Here is a 24,305-nt window from a genome sequence, read left to right as displayed (position 1 = left end):
GGGATTCCTCGTTCATACAAGCAGCGACGTGCGTTCCAACTAGGCAAAATTAGTTCAGACTAGGACATACCAGTTTATCCTAAAGCATGTAAATTCTAACTAGGATAAACCAATTTGACCTAGGCTAATCTGTTTTATCCTATCGGTAACAGGATGAACGAGTTCAACCTAGGCAAAACTAGTTTGGCTGGTTACATATACACTTTTGAGCCAAATTTCAAACTTATACGTTGCAATGGGTGGGAATTGCAGGGTTTTGAAAAGAGGTCCTTTAATTCTGTTGCACAGTGTATTTACATTTTACCAGAACTTCCCTGCAGCATTAAATATTAATATAAATATGAAAACTTTACAGAACTGTGTTGAAGCATGGTAGGCAAACATTCTGTAAAGACACGCACACGCTGTGCATGAACTCTGAATTAGTGATAGGCAGAGAAAACAGAATCACAAAAACAAATAACGTGATGCAGATTACCTCTTACCATAATTTGGGAATATTTGTCAACCTTTTGGAGTTTGCAAAATGTGTACAGTAAAATTACATGCTCGAGATATACTCAAGTAAACGGTGTATTCGCCATCGGCAGAGTTAGTTTTCGAAAATGCCATTAAAGAGATTGCAAAAATCTTCCATTGCTAAAAAGCACTGTTTCTTCTAGGTATAACAGATTTTCTGATAGGTTACTAAAATTTTGTATTACTGTGATAGGATAACCCTTTTCCCTCCATTCTCTAAAAGATATTTCATACATTTTTACAAAAGTAACGCACAATAGCATTTTATCCAATTTTCCTATATCTCAGGTCTGGATTCAAAGAAGAAACGATTGTAGGTATGTCTGTCTGTAGGCCCTTCTGTCATTAGTTAAGATACAAGACTCCTATTTGGAAAGACAGTGGTTCATATTGCTGATTACCCAAATATTTTTGTCACTTAAATCATTTAAGACAAATGCTCGGGTGCCTTTTGTTGTAAAAGACAGTGTTGATTTTCTTCCCCTTTCTTTCCCAATCTGAACATCTGCTCCATCTCTGATGATATTATTGTTGATGAAATGTTGAATCCCAGTCTTCTGCCCTTTCTTTCTGTCTTTGTGAGTAGTTTTGTGTACAAGGAAGTAGTGATACATTACTCTGGAGAGAGCTAATTTAACTCTAATTCCACTTTATAGAATGAGCAAACGTCTGGTATTGCTTTTCTTGGATGAGACTTCTACGTCTGTCAAGTTGTTGACTACTAGCAGTTGCAGGGCCGTATGACAGCCACTTATGAACGTTTGAGAAACTTTGTAGTTTTCATTACACTCTCTTTCAGCAGTTAGGCTGTCTTAACTTGATATTTAAATGTAATATTATGAAAAGGATATATTACGGAGTGGTCAGAAACAGTCTGTAAAGCTTGTAAGGGTGATCCAAGGTAGGCTGTGGGGAGAAAAAATTGTTAGGAAAAAATTTGGTACATTGCATTGTTTCTGAGTTAATGAGCACTGAAGTGAGAGCCATCAGACTGTTGCGTGCGCAAATTGGAGTGGTCCATTGCTCTCATAGTGTAGATAAAAATGCACAAGACTGCTTAGTCTTGGCTCGGATTCGATCCTTATTACTATCCCATGTCCAAATTTTGTATCACTCTCTTGTTCAGTTTTAGGAAACCATTGAAGCACACATTTGATGAGTACTTCAATGCTAATTAACTCCGAAATGGTGCGACACATTGAATTTTTTTATTAACAATTATTCCTCAGCACAGCTTACCCTGCAATGACGGTACAAGCTTTTCAGACTGTTTCTGACCACTTATATTCTCCTTTTTCCATCCTGGATTTCCCATTTTTTTTAAATATCTTAGAGATTTGTATTCTTATACATGCATAACAGTGCTCACAAATGGTTTGACTGTTTTAATATCCAGTCACGGTTCATATGTTTGCAATTTGTTCATTCCATGTCATAAGTAATCTATTTATTATCACAACGTGTTTTGAGTAGAACAACTGCCAAAGTAAATGATTCCCACTCTTCATCACCCAAGGATGCAAAGGTACTCTTTTGGGTACAGAGCTATATTTCCCTTCCACATTCCAAGAATGATATCTTATAATTCAATAGTAGCTGCAATGTATTTTATTCACATTCCTTTGGCACACTTTAGTGGAGTTCTTCATCAAACAGTACTTTTATTACATATAAAACTATATGGGAATGATCATATTTGTTGTATCCTGCCTACTCGTCAAATATGAGGTGCCTAGGAAATCTGCTTCTTCGGTCGATAGACAACAATTCAAGTAAATCATATTAATGAATCTTATTTACAGAAAATAAATGACATTACTTAATTTTGAGAAATGTACAATGCTGTATCGCAAGCAAAGGGCGACGTGCAACATAAGCAATCTGTTCAGTATATACAATTCATAATACAAGAGAAGAAATACATTTCCTAAGTCACTGTTATACATGTGCCTATTCTTGATGCCAGTAAAAGTTGGTGAACTGGCTAGTCTTCAAATGGGCCATGGCCAGGCAGTGTGGCACTTATGTACTCTTCGTGTTGAGGGCGCTGCCATCGGGTTGTCATCCTAGAGAGGGGTCGGTCCGTGTGCAGTTGGCTGACGTCTTCTTCACAGCCCTCTCTGCTCTAACGTTCCTGACTGGCGTGCCAGCACTTGATTGTATGCCGGAACAATATTACCTAAAATGCAAACGTCTTGAGAGACAAAAATATCAGCACTGTCATCATATGCTAGTCATCGAATACACTCTCTTTACCTATACTATATTTTTAATTTAATGATTTAATAATTGATGTACATAACCTGGATTCTGGCCCAAGATGCTGGAGTTGGCACTCATGTGTGCATGAGGTTTGCTTGCTTGTGTGTATGTGAGGTGTGTGTCTCTCTTTTATTGATTACGGATTTTATGTAAGTGTCTTTTAATTGTGCCTGTCTGCAACTTAATATGTCTTCTTTACAGTAAGTAGCAATCTGTCTTTTCCTACATTGTTGATTAACCTGGATCTCTCCCAGACAGCTAGATTTTGTAGTATAGTTATCACATGATGATGAACTGCACTTGAAACTAGTTACAGTAAGATAAATAAATTGCAGCTCCTGTGGAGTAAATATGTCTTCTTTAATTATTATAGGTGGCATACCTAATGTACAGAAATTATTCATTACACTATTGCTGTCCCTCTTTATAATCTACAGAAAAATTATAATGCAAAGAGGAAATATCGCTGAACTTGAACATTTTGCTCTGCTCATGGATTACTGTCGTATCCTGTTTCGTTTAAATTAAAATTTTCAGCATGGCAGGCCATGGTTGATATGTAAAGCTGTCCCGTTAGGTTTCATGAGCCTGGATGTTTTAACTGAAGTTAATACCAGCTTTGGAAGCCTAGATTGTATAACTTTGGAAGCCTACATTGTATAAAGGTGAATTTTTTTTATTTGAGGGTTTGAAATTATTTGGGAAGTAACTGTACAACTGGCATTCTCATTTGAGCAAAAATTCTTGCGGAACAATGGTGTACTAAGCACATTTTTTCCTTAAATGTGACACTTCTCTCGTAGTTAGCAAAAAAATGTCATTTCTTTACAAACAGTTTGTGGCTTCAACTACAAGAAAAGTATAATTGTCTTTTAATTGCTGCATAGGTTCTGCATGATAATCTTGTCTCCATTAATTTTATTATTAATTAATAGATGGGTTTAAGTAAGGTACCGTGTCAGTTAAATTTTTAATACCGATTCATTACTATGATCGGAAAGTGGGGATTTCATACACCTCATAGGATGATAATGGACGATTTTTGTAACTTTCATTCGTGTAGCTGAATGTTAAATGTTTTGGTTAAATGGGTGATCTGAAACATTTCTTCAGTATATAATTTTGCGATAATCACCCAAATAGCTGAGGATAACAAAGCGCTTGCTTCTGGGGGTAGCTGATGGCTCAATTTAAATTGCCTTTGGGAGTAGTGATCCCATCATAGAAATAGCCTATACACATGTGTGGTTGGTTCCCAGTGAAATAGAAGTACCAGACCTGCCCCAACCCAGTGTTGGTTGGATAAAAGGAACCAGACGGGAAGGAAGGAATGAGAAGGCATATTTTTGTGATCGTTTTAGGCAGCTTCTATGGTAAAATCATTGTAAAAAATGCCTGGTCTTTTGTGGTACATTAAAATCAGTAAAAATGCATAGATTGGTCTGTTGCTGTGGGTAAAACCTGCGCAATTGATTCTTGTGCAACTTATTGTCATTTATTTGTCCTATGGTAAAGTGATTGTTACTCTGTTTTGGAAATACCCGACAGTGAAGGACACAGAAAGCAGGGTAAAGCAGAAAGTAATTTGAAAACTGAGTAGTAATGATAACTAAAACAACAACCAGAGTGTCTACTTCTTAACATAAAATTTAGTACAGCATTGTGTGGGTATTGAAAAAGATTTCAACAAATGAGACCCATGGTATCTGGTATCACGTTCAAATGTCTTTCAATCTGAACATAAAATAGTACAGCTGTTGAAGGTGACTTTATCATAGATTCAGTGGAAGTAAGTTGAACTGCAGCATGTCAGGTGAAGGTTGCAAGATTACATGACCTTATTATTAATGTCTTCCTGTTGTTCAAAAGTGAAACTTCTTGAAGGAGATGACTGTACAATGATCAGGTTGAACTTTTGATGGTAATTATAATAAACTTCCCATCACCCTTTATATATGATACAAAAATCATGGAACAAGGACATCACAGACACAGTACTTCTTACATTAGTACTTACTGACTGTAATTTTTGCTCTTCATTCTGTGCATGAATTTTACGTGCTTAAAATTGTTCATCTAGTCAAACACAAAACAAAATTGAACCCGTATTAATTCTATTTTGATGAAATATGGCATGCAATGAAGTTTTTACTACCACAGAAAAGCTTCAAGTCTTTCCTCAAACCAGTTTTGAAGGAGCATATTTTTTCCATTTGTTAAGTAGGTGTTAGTGCGGTATGAATTGCAACAAAATTCATTAAGAAACTAATTTCTTATACGCTAACACACATTGTACAGTGACTGCAATATTCTCCACCTGATGCATATCCTCTGTTATTGGCACCTTGTCATGTGCCTAGTGCTCACAGGGAGATGTCAAACCAACCTGTTACATGTGTGCTCCTGGAATAGTACTCAACTTTTGTAGATTTGATTTGCTTGCTAGTATCTGCTGGATAAGATAGCCTATAACTTTATCTTACAGAGCTGGTCCTGCTATTCAGTCCCCGCTAATAATCTTCTTCGTGGTACTTGGATCCTCTTCTCAAGCGATTTAAAGCATTCATAACCAGAGTTCCATCATTGCAACCATATATTGTCAAATTAACCATTAATAAAATATACTTTAAATGAACACCAGGCTGCTGCTCCTCTCTTGTCCATGTACAGTAGAGTAAGTCAGTTACCTTACATTTTACATAACTTTCATTGCTAATGCAGGCTCGTTTGTTATTTCTTGGCAGTCCACTATGACGCCTTCCATCAGTGGCTGCACAGAATATGTTTTGCTCCACTCTAGTTCAATTAACTTAAAGTAATAGTTTTCCTCTCTGCATTCATATGAATATCTTCCATTTCTCAAAGAGCCTAGGAGTATGCCATGGTATTCCTTACAAAATTCCATTTTACGCTACAATCTCACTAAAATATCTTCAATGGCAGTACTATAAAGTGTATGAAGAAACCCACCTACCAGTTTGCATAGTTATTCTTCAAGAAAAACTTCAAGTTGTGAAAAATTTTTACATACCTGCCTCCCCTGCCTTCGTAACTTACCAAAGTAACCACACCAAAAATGTCCAATGACACTTTGCAATAACTTTATAAATTTTATCTACTTACGTTTGTTTGTTTGTTGTTGTTATTGTTGTCACCATCAGTAAGAAAAATGATTTGATGCACCTGGCCAGGCTAGTCGATCCTGCCCAAGCCTCTTCATCTCTGCATAACTGCTGCAACCTACATACATTTGTACCTTCTTAACTTATTAATCACGCCTTTGTCTACAAACCTTAAAACTTCACCCACACATTACATAATTTTGCTTTGGGTTAGAAAGCATCCTATTCAAAACAGTTGACTCTTCATGGGAAGCTGGTAATTATCCATTATTTTTGTGATAGACTTCGGAATTCATTTGTTTTGTTTACTTGTACCAGAAGTGCAAGGCAAAGCCTGATAAGCCCATACTAGTAAGAAATATACACAGTGGTAAGTAATTGATATCTGAAAATCACCATGTCAACCAGTGTAGCTGATAAATTTATTTTAAATGAGTGCAGTCTGCCTCAAATAGGCTCTGCATATGTGGGAAGGATTTGTAGGACAGATGTGTTTCTTTGTGGAGATGGGAGAGTGGGAGAGGACTTAGTCATTATGTCAGTGATGATGGTACTGAATGAACTGTATGACATACTTCGTATTGTTTCACATCCAAAGAGATCATGTTAATGATAAGTTCATGCTTCTGTTGAATATCATTGCAAATATAGTTTGTTATTTAAGTTACTCTAAGAGATTTACAGCTGCGATACTAAAATTATCATTTGCAAAAACCTCAATCATTGCTATTAGATTCTTGACATAATTTGATGATTTTTCCAGAAAAAGTAGTCAGAAAAAAATTAAATCTGCAGAACAAGTGTTATTTGATATTAAAGCAAAATTCACTTCCATGAAGCAGACCTTTCAATTAAGCTGCATAGATAGACTCAGTCTGTTATTGCAAATATTTTGTGATTCTATATATATTATGTCATAATGACTATTTCTGGCATCTTTTGTTTCACTTTGTTGGTATTATAGCTTTTCAGTCATTTTTATTGTATCTTGAGCATTGTAGGAATAATATGACATCAACTACAATTTTCCATTTCAGTGGTTTGCAAGAAATGGTTGATGTTGTTGCAACTCGGCTTCAGCAGTTGAATATTCAGTGGGAACAGAAATGGAAACCACACCACAAATTGGCCAATGTAGAAGCCTTTAGAGATCAACAGAAACATTCCTTTGCAAGTCTAAGACGTTATGGTTACCAAGAACGTAATCGTCAACGTTTGGCCATCAGGGACAACATCAGGATTGTGAGTCCAAGTGTTTCAGTTTGTTTACTTTTATAAATTTTTGTGACATTTTTAAATCCATTGGTTAATTCTTAATATTTAAAAAAAAATTGTTTATGGTGTTGACTTGTGTAGTAGCTTTTACAGTTTAGGAAGTCGAGAACTTAAAAAGAGCATGTGAGTGCTGTCAAACAGAGGTGCTGAACTCAGAACACATAAATGCAATTTTGTAACAGCAGTGATGGCTATGACATTTCAGTAGAACTGACTGTAGCTGAATAAGAAAGAAAATTAATGGAACTTGCAAAATAGTTTACAAAAGTCTACTAAGGATGACATTTCCCAAAACTGGAAAAGTACTGTAATTATGTTATGTGACAGGAAGGACAAACAAAACACATAAAAAATCATAAGCAAGAAACTATAGACTTATCAGCCTTGTCTCTGTGTAATGTACATGCACTTACTAAAATTATCAACATGGTCGGGGGGGGGGGGGGGGGGGGGAGATGCTTGAGATTTTAGTTGGACAAAGAACAAGCTGATATTAGAAGTGGATGTAGCACAGTGGACAATTTGCAAGCTGTGATTGTATAAGGGTAATCAAATGAAAATCAAACACCCGCCACCAAGTGATCATGGTGTGGTTACATTCAAAAGTAATCACCATTTATCTCACTGGGGAACAAGACAATCAGTTCCTGCTCGTAGAATGCGGTTGGCCGATGACGGATCCACTACTGCATCCACTCTGCCACTTCTTTGTCCAGCTGAAACCTACGTCCACATGTCTTTCTTCATTGCCAAAGATGTGAAAATCATGTGGTGAAAGATCCGGGCTGTACAGAGGATGTTGCAAGGTTTCCCAGCCAAATTGCTTAAGTGTAGCTTTTGTCTGGCTGGCAGTGTGAGGGCGGGCATTATCATCCTTCTGGATGATTCCATCCAACCTGACTGTTGTTGAGTAACTAATGGACAGACCTGTGTTGTGTTTTGTTGTGTTGGCAGAAGAGCCAACACCGTGTTACTAGTGGAGGCTGAAATGGATGTGTTTTAGCTCACGCAGGCTGGCGTGAGGAGGGAAGCGCTATACTGATGTGAGGTCTGGAACATGACTAGGAATTAGAACTCAGAAAGCGGACGTAATTAGTTTCATACTTAACAGTAATCCATTAATGATGAACGTCGCTCTTGACGGTACATGATTCACAATATTATCTGTTAGTAACTGAATATGGCGCCTTGCTAGGTCGTAGTAAATGACGTAGCTGAAGGCTATGCTAAACTATCGTCTCTGCAAATGAGAACGTAGGTAGACAGTGAACCATCGCTAGCAAAGTCGGCTGTACAACTGCGGCGAGTGCTAGGGAGTCTCTCTAGACTAGACCTGTCGTGTGGCGGCACTCGGTCTGCAATCACTGATAGTGGCGACACACGGGTCCGACGTATACTAATGGACCATGGCTCATTTAAAGGCTACTACCTTGCAAGTGTGGTGTCTGGCGGTGACACCACATGTTTTATTAGGGGAGACATGAAAGTTAACAAGTGGATCAGGAATTAGACTGGAGTGGTAGAGGTAATTATGAGTATAATGAAAATAAAATTGAGATGGGCAGGAGTTGTAGCCAAGCACATGTATGGTGAATGGGCTTAGGAAGTTATTTCCTGCATTCCAAGAGATAAGAAAAGACTGAAATAACTACCAATGTATGATGGAAAAATGACATTACAAAACTTGCAGGAGCTACGTGAATGCATATAGCTGAAGACTATAATCCATGCAAAAGTCTATAATAAGTGTTTATCTGGCACTGGATTTTGAATGAGCGGTGGTGATGATTCGAACACTACTGACTACTTACTACCTCTACTGCTGCTGCTGCTGCTGCTGCTACGACTACTACTACTACTACTACTACTACTACTACTATTTGTAACTACAGATAATTCCTGTGTAATCCATTTCTTTAGACTTTTAACTCATACCCTTGCAGACCACAGTGATATTAATTCTGTTGTTGTAGTAGTAATAATTTAACTGTGTTTTCATACATATAGGAACATAAAACGAAACAAAGCAAATACAAAGCACTAACAGGAATGCACTCCAATCCACTGTTGCTCTTACTGTCCGGCATTTCACAGGATTGGATGCAGTGCTAAATACATAACTGCATCATTATCTCCACTGTCACACACCAATGATAGTGTCATACTGCATGGTATGTGTTACATATTGGAAGCTGTTTTTTCTTGCAGAATTCTTATGGTTGTAATATCCTCCATTATCAAATTAACTGGAAATGTAGAGCATACATTATTATGCAATTGAAAGTATCTGGACATCAGTTTTTGTTGGTCCATAAGAGAGTAGTCATATTATTAATATTGCGTTGGCTCTCTTTTTATGTTGTTGGAGCACATAATCAACAGAGGAGGATTTCCACTAGATTATTTTTTCTTAACAATATTTCACATGGTGGTTGCTGGTTGTTCAGGCAAATGATCTGGATTGCTATCAAGACTCTAAATTAGGCTTTTGCAGATCAAATGCCTACCCGCAGCGGTCAGGTGTCTTGGGTACAGGTCGGCAGGGGTGGGTAAACAAACAACGTGTTGGTAGTTGGGCAGCCAGGCTGTAGCTTATGTGATAGTACTGTTGTGCCCATGACCAGGTTTGGCTAAGTGTCATGCGCTTCCTCAGAACGCATACAGTAAGACTACCTGCTTGGTAGCTCACACTACCCCTCGGGCATTTTGCGCACCTGTGCCCAGTGGAGCACCATTAGAATAACCTGTTCTAATCATTTCAGAGGTATTAGATTGGGCTCAAGTTGGTGGCTCCACTTCAGTAGTCAGTGTATTTCATGTAATTATAGATCTATATTAGATTTTATTTTTCGTCTCAAGGGCAGTATCACAGACAAACCTTATCATTGTTATCGTTCTCCATGTAGTTTTATTCTGTTACAAAGTTTTCTCAGATTCAGTCATTGTTTTGTTATCTCATAAGAAAACTTATGAGTGATATACTACATCCCCTAGCATTATCTGTTTTCAGTAAGTAATTGAGTCTTGTATTTTCATTTTTATTATTTCATTTCACTTATGTACTTAATGATAAGTACCTGTTTGTGTAAACTGTCATTGCTCTTCCAAAACTTCAAACACATGTGATTTTACAATGTAGTTAGTTAGTTAGTTACACTTGTGGCTCCCCAGTATATCTACTTTATTTTACTAGTGCCTCGTTGCCAGCACATAAAAAAATGTTGTTTAGAATGGCTGTGCAACCCTTCTTTCACTTCATCATTACCTTTCACTTTATTGTTTCTCAGAAAGATTGTAGATTAGATTAGATTAGATTAATACTAGTTCCATGGATCATGAATACGATATTTCGTAATGATGTGGAACGAGTCGAATTTTCTAATACATGACATAATTAGGTTAATTTAACAACATACTTAAGTTAATATAACAACTTTATTTTTTTGTGTTTTTTGTTTTTCTTTATTTTTTATTTTTATTTTTTTTATTTTTTAAATATTTTTTTTCTTTTTTTTTTTTTTTCTTAATTTATATCTAAAAATTCCTCTATGGAGTAGAAGGAGTTGTCATTCAGAAATTCCTTTAATTTCTTCTTAAATACTTGTTGGTTATCTGTCAGACTTTTGATACTATTTGGTAAGTGACCAAAGACTTTAGTGCCAGTATAATTCACCTCTTTCTGTGCCAAAGTTAGATTTAATCTTGAATAGTGAAGATCATCCTTTCTCCTAGTATTGTAGTTATGCACACTGCTATTACTTTTGAATTGGGTTTGGTTGTTAATACCAAATTTCATAAGAGAGTATATATACTGAGAAGCTACTGTGAATATCCCTAGATCCTTAAATAAATGTCTGCAGGATGATCTTGGGTGGACTCCAGCTATTATTCTGATTACACGCTTTTTTGCAATAAATACTTTATTCCTCAGTGATGAATTGCCCCAAAATATGATGCCATATGAAAGCAATGAGTGAAAATAGGCGTAGTAAGCTAATTTACTAAGATGTTTATCACCAAAATTTGCAATGACCCTTATTGCATAAGTAGCTGAACTCAAACGTTTCAGCAGATCATCAATGTGTTTCTTCCAATTTAACCTCTCATCAATGGACACACGTAAAAATTTGGAATATTCTACCTTAGCTATATGCTTCTGATTAAGGTCTATATTTATTAATGGCGTCATACCATTCCCTGTACGGAACAGTATGTACTGTGTCTTATCAAAATTCAGTGAGAGTCCGTTTACGAGGAACCACTTAGTAATTTTCTGAAAGACAGTATTGACAATTTCATCAGTTAATTCTTGTTTGTCAGGTGTGATTACTATACTTGTATCATCAGCAAAGAGAACTAACTTTGCCTCTTCATGAATATAGAATGGCAAGTCATTAATATATAATAAGAACAACAAAGGACCAAAGACTGACCCTTGTGGAACCCAATTCTTGATAGTTCCCCAGTTTGAGGAATGTGGTGATCTTTGCATGTTACGAGAACTACTTATTTCAACTTTCTGCACTCTTCCAGTTAGGTACGAATTAAACCATTTGTGCACTGTCCCACTCATGCCACAATACTTGAGCTTGTCTAGCAGAATTTCATGATTTACACAATCAAAAGCCTTTGAGAGATCACAAAAAATCCCAATGGGTGGTGTTCAGTTATTCAGATCATTCAAAATTTGACTGGTGAAAGCATATATGGCATTTTCTGTTGAAAACCTTTCTGGAAACCAAACTGACATTTTGTTAGTACTTCATTTTTACAGATATGTGAAGCTACTCTTGAATACATTACTTTCTCAAAAATTTTGGATAAAGCTGTTAGAAGGGAGATTGGACGGTAATTGTTGACATCAGATCTATCCCCCTTTTTATGCAAAGGTATAACAATAGCATATTTCAGTCTATCAGGGAAAATGCCCTGTTCCAGAGAGCTATTACACAGGTGGCTGAGAATCTTACTTATCTGTTGAGAACAAGCTTTTAGTATTTTGCTGGAAATGCCATCAATTCCTTGTGAGTTTTTGCTTTTAAGCAAGTTTATTATTTTCCTAATTTCAGAGGGAGAAGTGGGTGAGATTTCAACTGTATCAAATTGCATAGGTATGGCCTCTTCCATTAACAGCCTAGCATCTTCTAATGAACACCTGGATCCTACTATATCCACAACATTTAGAAAATGATTATTAAAAATATTTTCAATTTCTGACTTTTTGTTCGTAAAGTTTTCATTCAATTTGATGGTAATACTGTCTTCCTCTGCTCTTGGTTGACCTGTTTCTCTTTTAATAATATTCCAAATTGTTTTAATTTTATTATCAGAGTTGCTGATTTCAGACATGATACACATACTCCTGGATTTTTTAATAACTTTTCTTAATATAACACAGTAGTTTTTATAATTTTTGATAGTTTCTGGGTCACTACTCTTTCTTGCTGTCAGATACATTTCCCTTTTCCGGTTACAAGATATTTTTATACCCTTAGTAAGCCATGGTTTGTTACAAGGTTTCTTACGAGTATATTTAACTATTTTCTTGGGGAAGCAGTTTTCAAATGCATTTACAAAAATGTCATGAAATAAATTATATTTTAAATTGGCATCAGGTTCACGGTACACCTCATCCCAGTCTAACTGCTGTAGGCTTTCCCTGAAATTTGCAATTGTTAAATCGTTGACTGAACGTACTACTTTGGGAGGACTGTTTAGTATTGCTGAATGGAGCTATGTCATATATTGTAACTAGCTGTGCACCATGATCAGAAAGACCATTCTCAACAGGCTGAGCATTTATCTGGTTAAACTTATCTTGGTCTATAAAGAAGTTATCTATCAGTGAGCTGCTATCCTTTACCACCCTAGTAGGAAAATCAATAACGGGTGTCAAATTGAAAGAACCGAGTAATACTTCAAGGTCATTTTTCCTATTACCCTCTTTCAGAGAATCTACATTGAAGTCCCCACAAATAATAATTTGCTTCCCCCTGTCTGACAGATAGCACAACAAGGAGTCCAAATTTTTCAGAAATAGATGAAAATTTCCTGATGGGGACCTATATACAGTTACAATTATAAATGTGCCTTCATTTAATTTAAGCTCACAGGCACATGCTTCTATATGTTTCTCTACACAAAACTTTTTTGTTTCTATACTTTTTGCACAATGATAACTTTTGACATATATGGCAACTCCTCCTTTCTCCATATTTTCTCTCATTACATGTGCAGAGAGCTTATATCCACTTACATTTACCTTATCCATATCAGTAACAATGTGATGCTCAGACAGGCATAGTATATCTATTTCATTCTCAGCTTCTAAATCTTCTAAACAAACCAGAAGCTCATCTACTTTATTCTTTAAACTCCCAATATTTTGATGAAATATACTTACATTATTTTTAATTATACTTTTATGAGAACCTTTCCTTATTCTAACATTTGCAGTACTCTCCTGTCTGAGTTTCTCATTCTGCTTAGGCCTAGTTCCTATACCAGTGGTCACATGTTGTTCAGAGAGACAGATTATGTCAACTGGGTTGGGTGACTTTAATTCATCAATGCAATTACCTAGGACTGAGATACAACTTGGTGGAGATAAAATTTCTGGTCATTGGTGAAAATTTATAATTGATAGCTGTGATTGGTGATCAAATGTGCTAGAATTGTGCTGTTTAATTTCTTTCCTAAACTGAAGATTTGTTTCAATCCTGACCTATCGTAGAACTTGACATCTTTCTGTCTTACCTATCCTAAAAAAGGTGCTGCTCCAACACCTGTAACCACTGGTATTTTACCATTCATGGCAGTGCCTCCCCCCCTTAAATTTCCTGCTATTACCCCAGCCAGTTTCCCCTTCCCTTTCCTGTTGAGATGTAGGCCGTGCCTGGTATAGTCCCACCTACTGAGATAATCAACAGGAACCACACCAATGTGAGCCCCCGCACCCGACCCAAGCAGCTGTTCCAGCTCCAAATTAACTCTCCCAACAGAAGAGTTCAAATGAGGCCGGTCATGGCGTCTCAGGACAGATACAAATTCAACATTGGTGTGTCTCTATGCCGACTACCTAATACCTCCTACAGGGGCACAAACATGTTGAAATCACCTGTTTCTTATTGAGGCAAGTTTACAAGTTGTTACAGATATTGGAAACAAAAGATACCATTATTCATTATTAATTGAGCCTTTGTGTAGGTTCATATTACCATGCTGTATCAGTTTGTAAGTACCACATTGTGATAGTTTGAACTGATTGTAAGCTTCGTATGATTGTCAGACAGATCACATAAAGACTGACTGTTTCTTGTGCCCCATCTGGATCTGCAATATTCCAGGCTTACATATTTTCAGTATTCAAAGGTTTCTTTTCCAGTGCATGTAATTGTTTTGATGTTACGTCTTTATTTTAGTGAAGATGAACATTGATGCCCCAAGAAATTGTGTTCTGCAGTCTCATAAACATGTGATAACTACGCAAGCCTTTGTCTTGCAACCAACTCACAGAAACTTGATGTTATCGTAGTGAATTATGAATAATGTGGTTTATTTAGTTGTGACTAACACTAATTTTCAAAATCTTAGTCACCAAATCTCTTGTTTTACTGGCTTTGTTGAGAAATATTCTATTTTATAGTTTTTTTCGTTTCCAGCACAGTGCATCGTTTGGCCACATCAAGATTAAATCAGATGTGTCAAGTCTGTCTTATACTGGTTGAAATGATAAATGGAAACAGAAACAGGCTATGTCATTGTTCTTCAGTGAATGTCACCCGGTTCCTCACCCTTGCTCCTCCTCTCCTTCCCCCTCTCTCTTTTTTCCCTATTCTGACTGGTTTGATGTTTCTGTCTTTTCATCTCAGTAGAGCACCTACATCAAACATCCTTGCTTATTCGTTGTACATGTTCTAATCACCATCTTCCTATACAATTTTCCCCATATATAGCTCTCTCTAGTACCATGTCTTCCCATATCCTATCATCCTGTTCTTTCTTGTAATTAGTATCTTCCATATATTGCTTTACTCCCCAATTCTGTTTAGAACTTCCTTTTTTTAATCTTATCAGCTAAATTAATATTCAACATCCTTTTGCAAAATCACATCTCAAACACTTTAATTCCCTTATTTCCCACAGTCCAAGATTCACTTCCATATAATACTGCACTCCAGGCATACATTCTCAAAAATTTCTTTCTTAAGTTAAGGCTTATATCTGACACTGGTAGACTCCTTTCAGTGACTAACACTCCCTTGTCTATGTGAGTCTATTTATTGTGTGATCCTTGCTTCATCCCGCAAATATTATTTTTCCTGCAAGGTAGCAGTCTTGAATCACTTCACTTACTTTGTGATACTAAAGGTATATGCTAAGTTTGTCATTATTCTCGTATCAGCTGCTTTGTAATATTTTCATTTCTACCCAATGCACTTTCAGTCCACATTATGCGTCCAGTAGACAGTTCATTCCATTCAAAAGATCCAGGGTAATTCTTCTCAATTTCACAGCAGATAGCAATTTCGTCAGTGAATCTTATCAGTCATATCCTCTCACCCTGACTTTTAACCCAAGTACTGAAATTTTATTTCATTCATCTTTGCCTTGATATAAATGTTGATCAGTAGAGAAGAGAGACTGCAGCCTTGCTTTACACTTTATTTCATTCATCTTTTTCTTGATATGAATGTTGATCAGTAGAGAAGAGAGACTGCCGCCTTATTTATTCGTTTTTCAATCTAAAAATTTTCTCCTGGGCTTCCATTTGTATTGTTCCCTCTTAGTTGTTGTTTGTGCTGTGTGTTAACCATCTTTCCCTGTAGAGTACACCAATTTCTCTTAGGATTCAAAGTACCATGCAATACTTAACCTGATGTAACACTTTTGTGGGTCAGCAAATACGAAGAAAGTTTCTCAGTTTTTGTTAACTCTTGCTTCCTGTAACAATTGTAATGTCAGAATTGCCTGTCTGGTGCCTTTGTGTTTCCTAAAGCCAAACTGAGTGTCATCCAACAGATCCATTCTTCTTTCAAGTCTGAAAATAAGATGATTAAGTGGAAGGAGCTAAGTGCTTTAATCGGACTTCAGTAATTTAAAATGTGAGATCACTTGCATCTCTTCATTATGCACATACTTCTGCTCCATACTTGAATTTGAAAGTATTGTGCGGCTAAATTAAAATAATTTACGATAAGAGCTTTATTTAACCAGTTCTTTATGTTTTGTACAAATTATTCAAAATGGAGCAATTTTGATTAAACAAAGGACAATTTGGATATGTTACTGTTTGTGAAAAACTTTTCAGAAATGAATGAATGTTATCCTGGTGACACTAAATACCTACATTTTATCATAATGCAAGATTTAAAGATGCAATGAAATGACTTAATTGTCTAGAATAACAAACCATTATTACTTACCCAAAACCTTCATCATGCAAAGTTGAAGTGTCGAACATTCTATGGAACGTGTTGAAGTAGGCACTTTATTTAAGTTTACAACCGCTGTAGGTGGCTATTGACAATTAGTGAAGGCAATTATTCTGCTGCAAGACAGCCCAGTTCCTGAAAAGCAACCACTGTGGTCCAAAGTTTTTGCCTATTAAGGCTGTATTAGGTTGATTCACACTTAAGGATAACATCTTAGAATCCATAAAAAAGAAGTTTTATGGTGAGTATTTTCTGTGATCTAATTTAAGCCTTCATTTGTGTTGATCAGAAGTTATTTTTAGGGGAAATATGACCACTGCGCTATCAGCATAACTAATTAGAGATACGGAATCGTGTTGGGGAGAAAAGTGTGTTATGGCACAACACTAAAAGAATGGATTATTATGTCGTGAGACATTGAAGAAAAATCAATTGGGTTACAGAATTGTAGAGAGAGACAAAGACTTGATTACAGTAAGTAGGCTCAAGTTTTTGTAAGTTGTGTTAGTTATGTAGAGATGAAGAGGCTTGCAGAGGAAGGGCTAGTGTGGAAACTTGCACAAAACACTTATTTGAATTGAAGATAACAACAACAACATACTCTCATATGAGCACATTAGGTAACACACCTTAGGAAAGGAATCAAAAAGTTTTGTTAACAACTATGGACAACAAATCAGTAGCATCTGTTGTATTAGATTTGAGTGGTTCATCATAAACCATCAGTGTTCTCTACCAGGTCTGTACTGTTTCTGTTTATGCTAATTAGTAGTTGACAGCCAAGAGCAGTTAGTATAAATTTACAGTCCTGATTTACTGTTAATCGACCAATTTAATTCATTTTAACGGTAGTTTTAAAGACCCTGAGAAACTTAACAGTAACAAAAAATAATCAGCAATTGTAGAAAGCAGATAGTACCAAGGTTTTTGGTCTTCCTTACACTTCAAACTAGACTGAGATTGTTATACACTTCACATTATAAGGATATCAAAGTCAGCAGATGGTTCATTAAAAATACTGATCCTGATGACCAGAAGGTCATTAAAGCAGCCAATTTTGTGTCTGAACACTTCATTATGTCTTAAGAAGCTATTTTTCTGGAGGAATGCATTTATTTGACAAAAAATCATTGTTTACAAGAAAATTTGTAGAGTCAGTCTATAAACTTCTTGCCATAGATCCTTTGCCACTGTTTTGCAATAGATATCTTCTGCCAAGTGCTTCATTATAAAGAACTAGACTCATTATGAAAACAGCACAACAAAAAATGCAACATATAATATCATACATTAGAATAACATCAACTATATATTAGAAACTCTGTCATTGGTGCAAAAAGTGTTCAGTTTGTTATTGCCAAAATTTCCAGCTCTCTTCCCAAATCCATTTTCAAAAACAAATTACTTGAGCTTCTGCTGTAGTGTTCTTTCACTGCTGTTCAAGAGTTTGTGAATTTTAGCTTACATAATAAGTGAATATCACAAACAGTTCTATATTTTTCAAATATTAATATAAATTTTTGTATTTTTAAGGGTATCATAATTTGTGCAAGAGGATTTTGTGTATGTATAAGTGATGGGGTATCAGTAGTGTTATGGACATATAGTTTCTTCTCTAAAATATTACACAAGTTCTGTTCTTAATCCTCTTGAGTCAGGAATCAGGGTAATCATAAAAAGTAAAGAAACATTGATTTCACACTATTTCTGAAGCACATTTAAAGTTGTACACACAATTTTGACAAGCCGAGTGTGTTGGCAAATTAATAATTATTTGTTTATAATTTTTAATGAATTGCAAACTGTGTACAAAACTCTTTCAAAATAGATAATGAGACTGGATTACCAGTCCACTAATAATATGGGGTGTTCAATTCTTGATCATTTTCTTTGTGTTAATGATATTGCTCAAAAACCCACACCAAACTGACACATAGAAAGCTATGAAGATGAAACCTCTCTTTTGTTTTGTAGGAAGGATTGTAATGAGCTGGAATCAGTCATGACTAGTTATTTCCTTCACCAGAGCTTAAACACTATTGTTACAAAGGCCCTGTCACTAACATACAAAACAGTCAACTTGTATCATATGGAACTGACAGCATATACAATAGCTTGGTCGTGGACAATCCAATCTGAAATTCCTTGATATCTTTGTAGACAAAAGCCTTCAATGGATAAACCTCATTAACTATATATGTGGGGAAAATTAAAATCGATTAGATGTAGCTGTTCAGCCAACTGTCAAAAGTAGTCCTCTGCAAAAGCATAAAAAATATTGTCAAACAATGGAAACTCCAGGTTGGAATATCAGCACTGTAGAAAAAGATAGATTGCTACTTAACCATTTTTTTAGATGATGTGTTAAGTTGCAAACAGGCGCTGTTAAAAGACACTCGCACCTAAGCTTTCAGCCACAGCCTTCATCAGAGAAAGAAAGAGAAACACACACCATTCATTCACACAACTAAGTACACTTCATGCACATATGACTGCCAACTCAGGCAGCTCGCACCAGATCTATCATGTGGAATGGACACTGCGATCTGGAGGAGGTGGGAAGGAGAAAAGGATAGTAGTGTACAGGTGGGGGAGGGGGGAGGGAGACACTGTCCATTGGGGTGCGCAGGGACTAGACTGCCAACAGGCATGGTGTCAGTAGGTTGTGAGGCAAGGAGGTGGGAAAAAAGGGGCAAAAAAGGAGAAAAGCAGTAAAAGATAGGTGGGTGTGTTGGGGTGGAGAGTGTGGGGACAGTATGTTGCCATAGGTTAAGACCAGGATAGTTACAAACTGTCCCCACACCTTCCACCCAACAGTTTCGACCCCCTCTGTCCTATCATCTCCTCCCCATTCTTGCCTCCCATCCTGTTTGTTTGCCACCTGCCACCCTCTGCCAACGTACCCACCCATCTTTCCATGTTCCTCTCCTTTTTCACTTCATTTTCCCCACCTTCCTGCCCCAGTGCCTGTTGGCAGTCCAGTCCCTCCGCCAGACAGTGCTCCCCTTCCCCCCTCCCCCTATGCATTGCTATGTTTTCCCCTTCCCCACCCCCTCCTTATAGACTGCTGCTTCAAGACTTCATGATAGTGGCGTTCTGGTCCAAGCTTCCAGAACTGGCTGTCATGTGTGCGTGAGGTGTGCTTGCTTGTATGAATGAATGGTCTGTTTCCGAAAGCTTATGTGTAAGTGTCTCTTAATTATGCTTGTCTGCAAATTAACATGTTGTCTTTACAGTAAGTAGCAATCTATATTTTCTTACATTGTTGAAACTACGTATTTTGGTGCAGTTTACCCATAGCTTAATTATTTTTTGGAATTGTGTGGCTGTGCTGCAGACATGCAGCTCAGTAGGATAGTAGTACTGCTGAAAAGTGCAATAAGGCTGGTGAATGAACACGGATGCATTGAGTTCTGTCTTGAATTGTTTATAAAACACAAAAGTCTGACAATGTACTCCTTGTATTTATGCTAATCACTAACTTTTTTGCACAAAATCAAAGCCAGTCTGGCAAGTGCAGTGATGTTTCTGATTACAGTGCTAGAAGTAAGAGCAATAATTGCAGGCATAAAACTAACAATAAGTTAAGAGTAACAGATCATAGTCCACATAACATTGATCAGATGTGCCTTAACAGGTTTCCAGCCACTATAAAAATCTGAGATGCAAGAATACTGGTAATAAAATGGAAATTGGTTCTGATAAAAATTGTTAGTACTCAGTTTGTGCATTTTAAGCAGCAGGACTGTTAATTCATTCTCTCAGCATATATATTTTAGTACAGAATTAATTTCTAAGAAATGGATGCTATCACTGAGTTTGTGTAAGATTGCTTTTAACAAAAACAACAACAACAACAACAATAATAATAATAATAATAATAATAATTATTATTATTATTATTATTATTATTACTATTACTATTACTATTACTGCATTCCAATTTAGTACTGCAAGATCATTGCACATGTAAGTATGATGTTTGTGAAAGTCATCAGTTTGATGACTGTATGAAAAAAAAATGCAAATATATAGATTTAACAGTCTGGGTTTAACCTTGGCTCAAAGTGCATCAAGCAAACATAAATCCAAATTTTAAAAGCAAATTAAAGAACAGTGGTGTGAATAAATCAGTACATACCAAAATAGAATGAATTTTGAGCTGCAGACATGTACAAATCTCATGCAGTTATTTTTCTCAGAGAGAGAGAGAGAGAGAGAGCAGTTTGTAATTTATTTCCTGATTTGTGAAGTTCTACATCTTTGTAACATACACTTTGGTGTCTGTTTTGTTTTACAGACCCTGAATAGAAAACAGTTTCTTATTAAGGAAGTCCCGTGGGACATCAAGCTGAGCTGTAAAGGAAGACCATTCATGGGTCTGTGTTGCAGTACATGTACACCGACCAGTCAGGTATGAAAATATGTTTATTGGGTGTTCATTGGTTGCTTTTATAATGTTCATTCTAAACTAGGAGAGTAAGACAGATACATCATTGCTTTGGAAATATTTGTGTGCTGAATATTGTATTCATGATTTGTTTGTAGATATTGTAAGTAATCTGAATTGAGTGTATGTTATTAATAAAAAGCAACTTATTTTAGTAAAAACTATGTCCATATTATTGAATGGATGGCATGAACACAACATGAAATGGAAAACAATGCTTTGTAGCAATTATTATATTTGAAAAGATAACTAAAAACTAGTGCAGAAATATTGCAGTCGAACTTCAAATTATAAAATCTTCAAAATGAAACTACAAACTGTTACTAAGAATCAGTTTGAGTGATCTGTGTGTAGCTAAGTTTAGAAAATACTTTGTCATTGCTGTAGACATCATGAGGAAATAAGAAAATCAGCCAGGCATTCATGGAAAGTGACTCAAGTACATGAGAAAGAAAATATTACTTGGAAATTCATTAACTCAACATAGAGTAAATGAGGTATCATTAAAGGAAAAGAAAAGAAGAAAAAAATCTCTAGTAACAACCTGCCACACAAAATGCTAAAAACTGAATAGGGAAAGATCAAGAGAGTTTGTCAGCTCAAATATTTGCGTGAAACCATTCAGGAAACTGGCCTGGAAAAAATTGGTTGCGATATTCCTCATCACAAAATGCAAATGGCTTTTTGGCTTACAAAATACATTTGTAAAAAAAAACACCAGAGACACTACAACAGTGTCTTGAAACTAGTGTGTCTTTATGGGGGCAGGGTGTATACGACCCGGGACAACCGGGAGATCTGGGGAAAAACCCGGGAATTTTTTCATCCGGGAGAAAACCGTGAAAAACCAGGGAATTGTTTAGAATCCCGGAAATTTTTCATGGTTTTGGTTTTTAGTTAAATTTTTGTGATTTTGACTGGTAAGAACCAATACTCTAACAAAGGATATTACTGTATCCGGCTACTGCAGAATAATACTGCAGCAACAAAACATGAACGAGAGGGGGGGAGGAAACAAAAATAAAACTTAAGTTGCAAAGGAAATGCGCCATATACAATAACAAAACAGTGCTCATACAAGTGTCTGCCAACAGCAATGTGTGTCAGAGGCTTTAGGAAAACTATGCAATGCTTTATAACAAATTGCCTCCGATGAGCGTGACGTGACAACTGTTTAAATTAGATTCGTTTGAGCTGATGCTGGCGGGCTCTTGAGCATGCGCAGTTCAGTCACGTATGAGTAATACGTTCTCCTGCTTCTGGTTACAGAAGTGTGGCTGGGCGCCACTACTTAATATTGCCCCGGTTCAGAAATACAGTAAATCTGGGGCTGATGCACAGATCAGTCTGAGTTGAGGTGGGGAGTCTCCACGTGACCTGTGTTTACGTTCAGCGATTTTGTTGTTTCCTCTTCGTTTGTTGCTCTCACGTTAAATGATAACAAAACGGATTTTTGTGGCCGGGAGCTATCAAATGAATTAAAATACGTTCGCATGATTACAGAAAGCTAAAATATGTCATTAGTTTCACATTTTATCTCCACCTTTCAGACAGTCAAGCATTAATCGCCTTACAGAACAATGAAGTTATTTTTGCTGGTTTGCTAAAGAGATTTGGCTGAAAATTAATCTTTTCTGCTGAGGCAGTCAATTTATGTGAATCTAAATGTTTAATTGCACACTATTGGCTAGTTTCAACTGTTCGCTGCATTTCAAGTGCACGTATTGCATTATGCCATAATAAAAAATCAAACATTAGATTATACAGACTGGTGCTCCTAGAAAATTTACATACGAATGTGCATTTTAAGCTGAATTATGCGTTTTGGTATGGTTCATGAAATTACGACGCTCTTGAAGTATCGTCTGATGTCTGGTTTCTTTTATGACATATGTAAGATCTTTTAATGTTTTACACTTACGAACATATGGGCTTCCTGCGTCATCGTAGCTGCGCAAGCGTGGTGACGCCTGTTATGTGGCGCTCTCTTGCTGAAACGAACCTGTTTCTAAACAGGTCGCGGGAAAATGTTGCGAATGGTGGTTTGAAAAGCGTTACATTCAAAGCAGATTTCCTTTTATGCAAGATGAACTATGTGCGAGAATGTACGATGAATTTCTTAAATCACAAAGCGTTTGACTCTCATTTAAAAATCAACTCTTTGAGGATGACCATTTAGAAGAATTTCGAGCCCAGAAGATTAGACATTTACGTCGTTATTAAAAATTTTACTGGCACATTTGTGTGACGTATCTTAAAGTGTAACAGGCACAAAAAGATCAACATTATATGTGGAAGCTTAGCTTCTCTTCCAACTTATTAATCTTCGAGACCAATATTATATGTGAATGCTATGTATATTAATTTAAACCATTAACTTTTCTTATTTGTGTGTTCGCGCTACTGAAGAGTGATCTTGCTATTGGCTTACTACATCACGTGTCCTATGCTGCCATCAGCTGGCAAGATCACGTGACATGAGCTATGACTGTCTTACAAAAGCGCATCGCAATCTCGAATTCAATGCTTCGGAAAGTAACATGCGGTGTTTAGTGGAATTCAAATTTATACCTTCGTAATACGAAAATATGCAGCGTACATGTTGCTGCACATCAAAGGTCTTTCAAAACTTGTTTTTCCCCCTGAGTTTCGTTTTCTAAAGTGCCGGGAAATTGTACTCCGGTATATAAAACCATAAACATTAAAAGGATTGATGAGTTTTACTGTGGTGAGGAAGAGTATACTGTTAATGCCAAAAAGTGTATTTTCACCCGGGAGAAAGTTTATTTTTAACCGGGAAATCCGGGGAAAATCCGGGAATTTTTTTTCCTTGTCCAGGTATACACCCTGGGGGGTGAAGCACTCATTTTAAAGAGAAAGAGGGACACTGAAGATATCCTAAAGAACTAACAAAAAGAAATCAGGAAAATTTAAGGTTGAGGTTATATTGAAGAAGTACATACAGACTAAAAGCAAATAAAGAAATTGAAAATTGTATCAGCATTTATTCAGAAATGAAAAAAATTCAGTGTAAAGTTCTGTGGGGGTATTAAAAGAATTAAACCAACCAGATTAACTAGACATGTTGTGAAATCCTGCAAAAGGCACAGTAAAGCTAAAGTTGAGACAGTAAAATGAATGAGCACAGGAAAAGGACAACTGGAGGAAGCAGTAATAATATGACTTGATATACCACATAGAAAATTTTTAAGCAAGAAATTCACAACTGGACAGTTGTCCCAT

At 36.4% G+C, this 24,305-nt stretch overlaps 1 protein-coding gene across 3 annotated transcripts in view; it reads left to right on the top strand.

The window, feature by feature from the left end:
- LOC124787624 (glycerol-3-phosphate acyltransferase 1, mitochondrial) overlaps nt 1-24,305 on the top strand; it is a 401,021-nt gene that overhangs the window by 235,062 nt on the left and 141,654 nt on the right. For all 3 annotated transcript variants that reach the window (XM_047254384.1, XM_047254382.1, XM_047254383.1), the window contains exons 2-3: nt 6,941-7,145; nt 20,913-21,026. In XM_047254384.1, coding sequence (XP_047110340.1) covers nt 6,954-7,145; nt 20,913-21,026 — 306 coding nt within the window. In that variant the 5' untranslated portion in view covers nt 6,941-6,953. The remainder of the gene's footprint in view (nt 1-6,940; nt 7,146-20,912; nt 21,027-24,305) is intronic.

Source organism: Schistocerca piceifrons, chromosome 3 (assembly GCF_021461385.2).
Source record: "Schistocerca piceifrons isolate TAMUIC-IGC-003096 chromosome 3, iqSchPice1.1, whole genome shotgun sequence".
NCBI classification, from domain to species: Eukaryota; Metazoa; Arthropoda; class Insecta; order Orthoptera; family Acrididae; genus Schistocerca; species Schistocerca piceifrons.
This window is presented reverse-complemented; position numbering and strand designations above follow the sequence as displayed.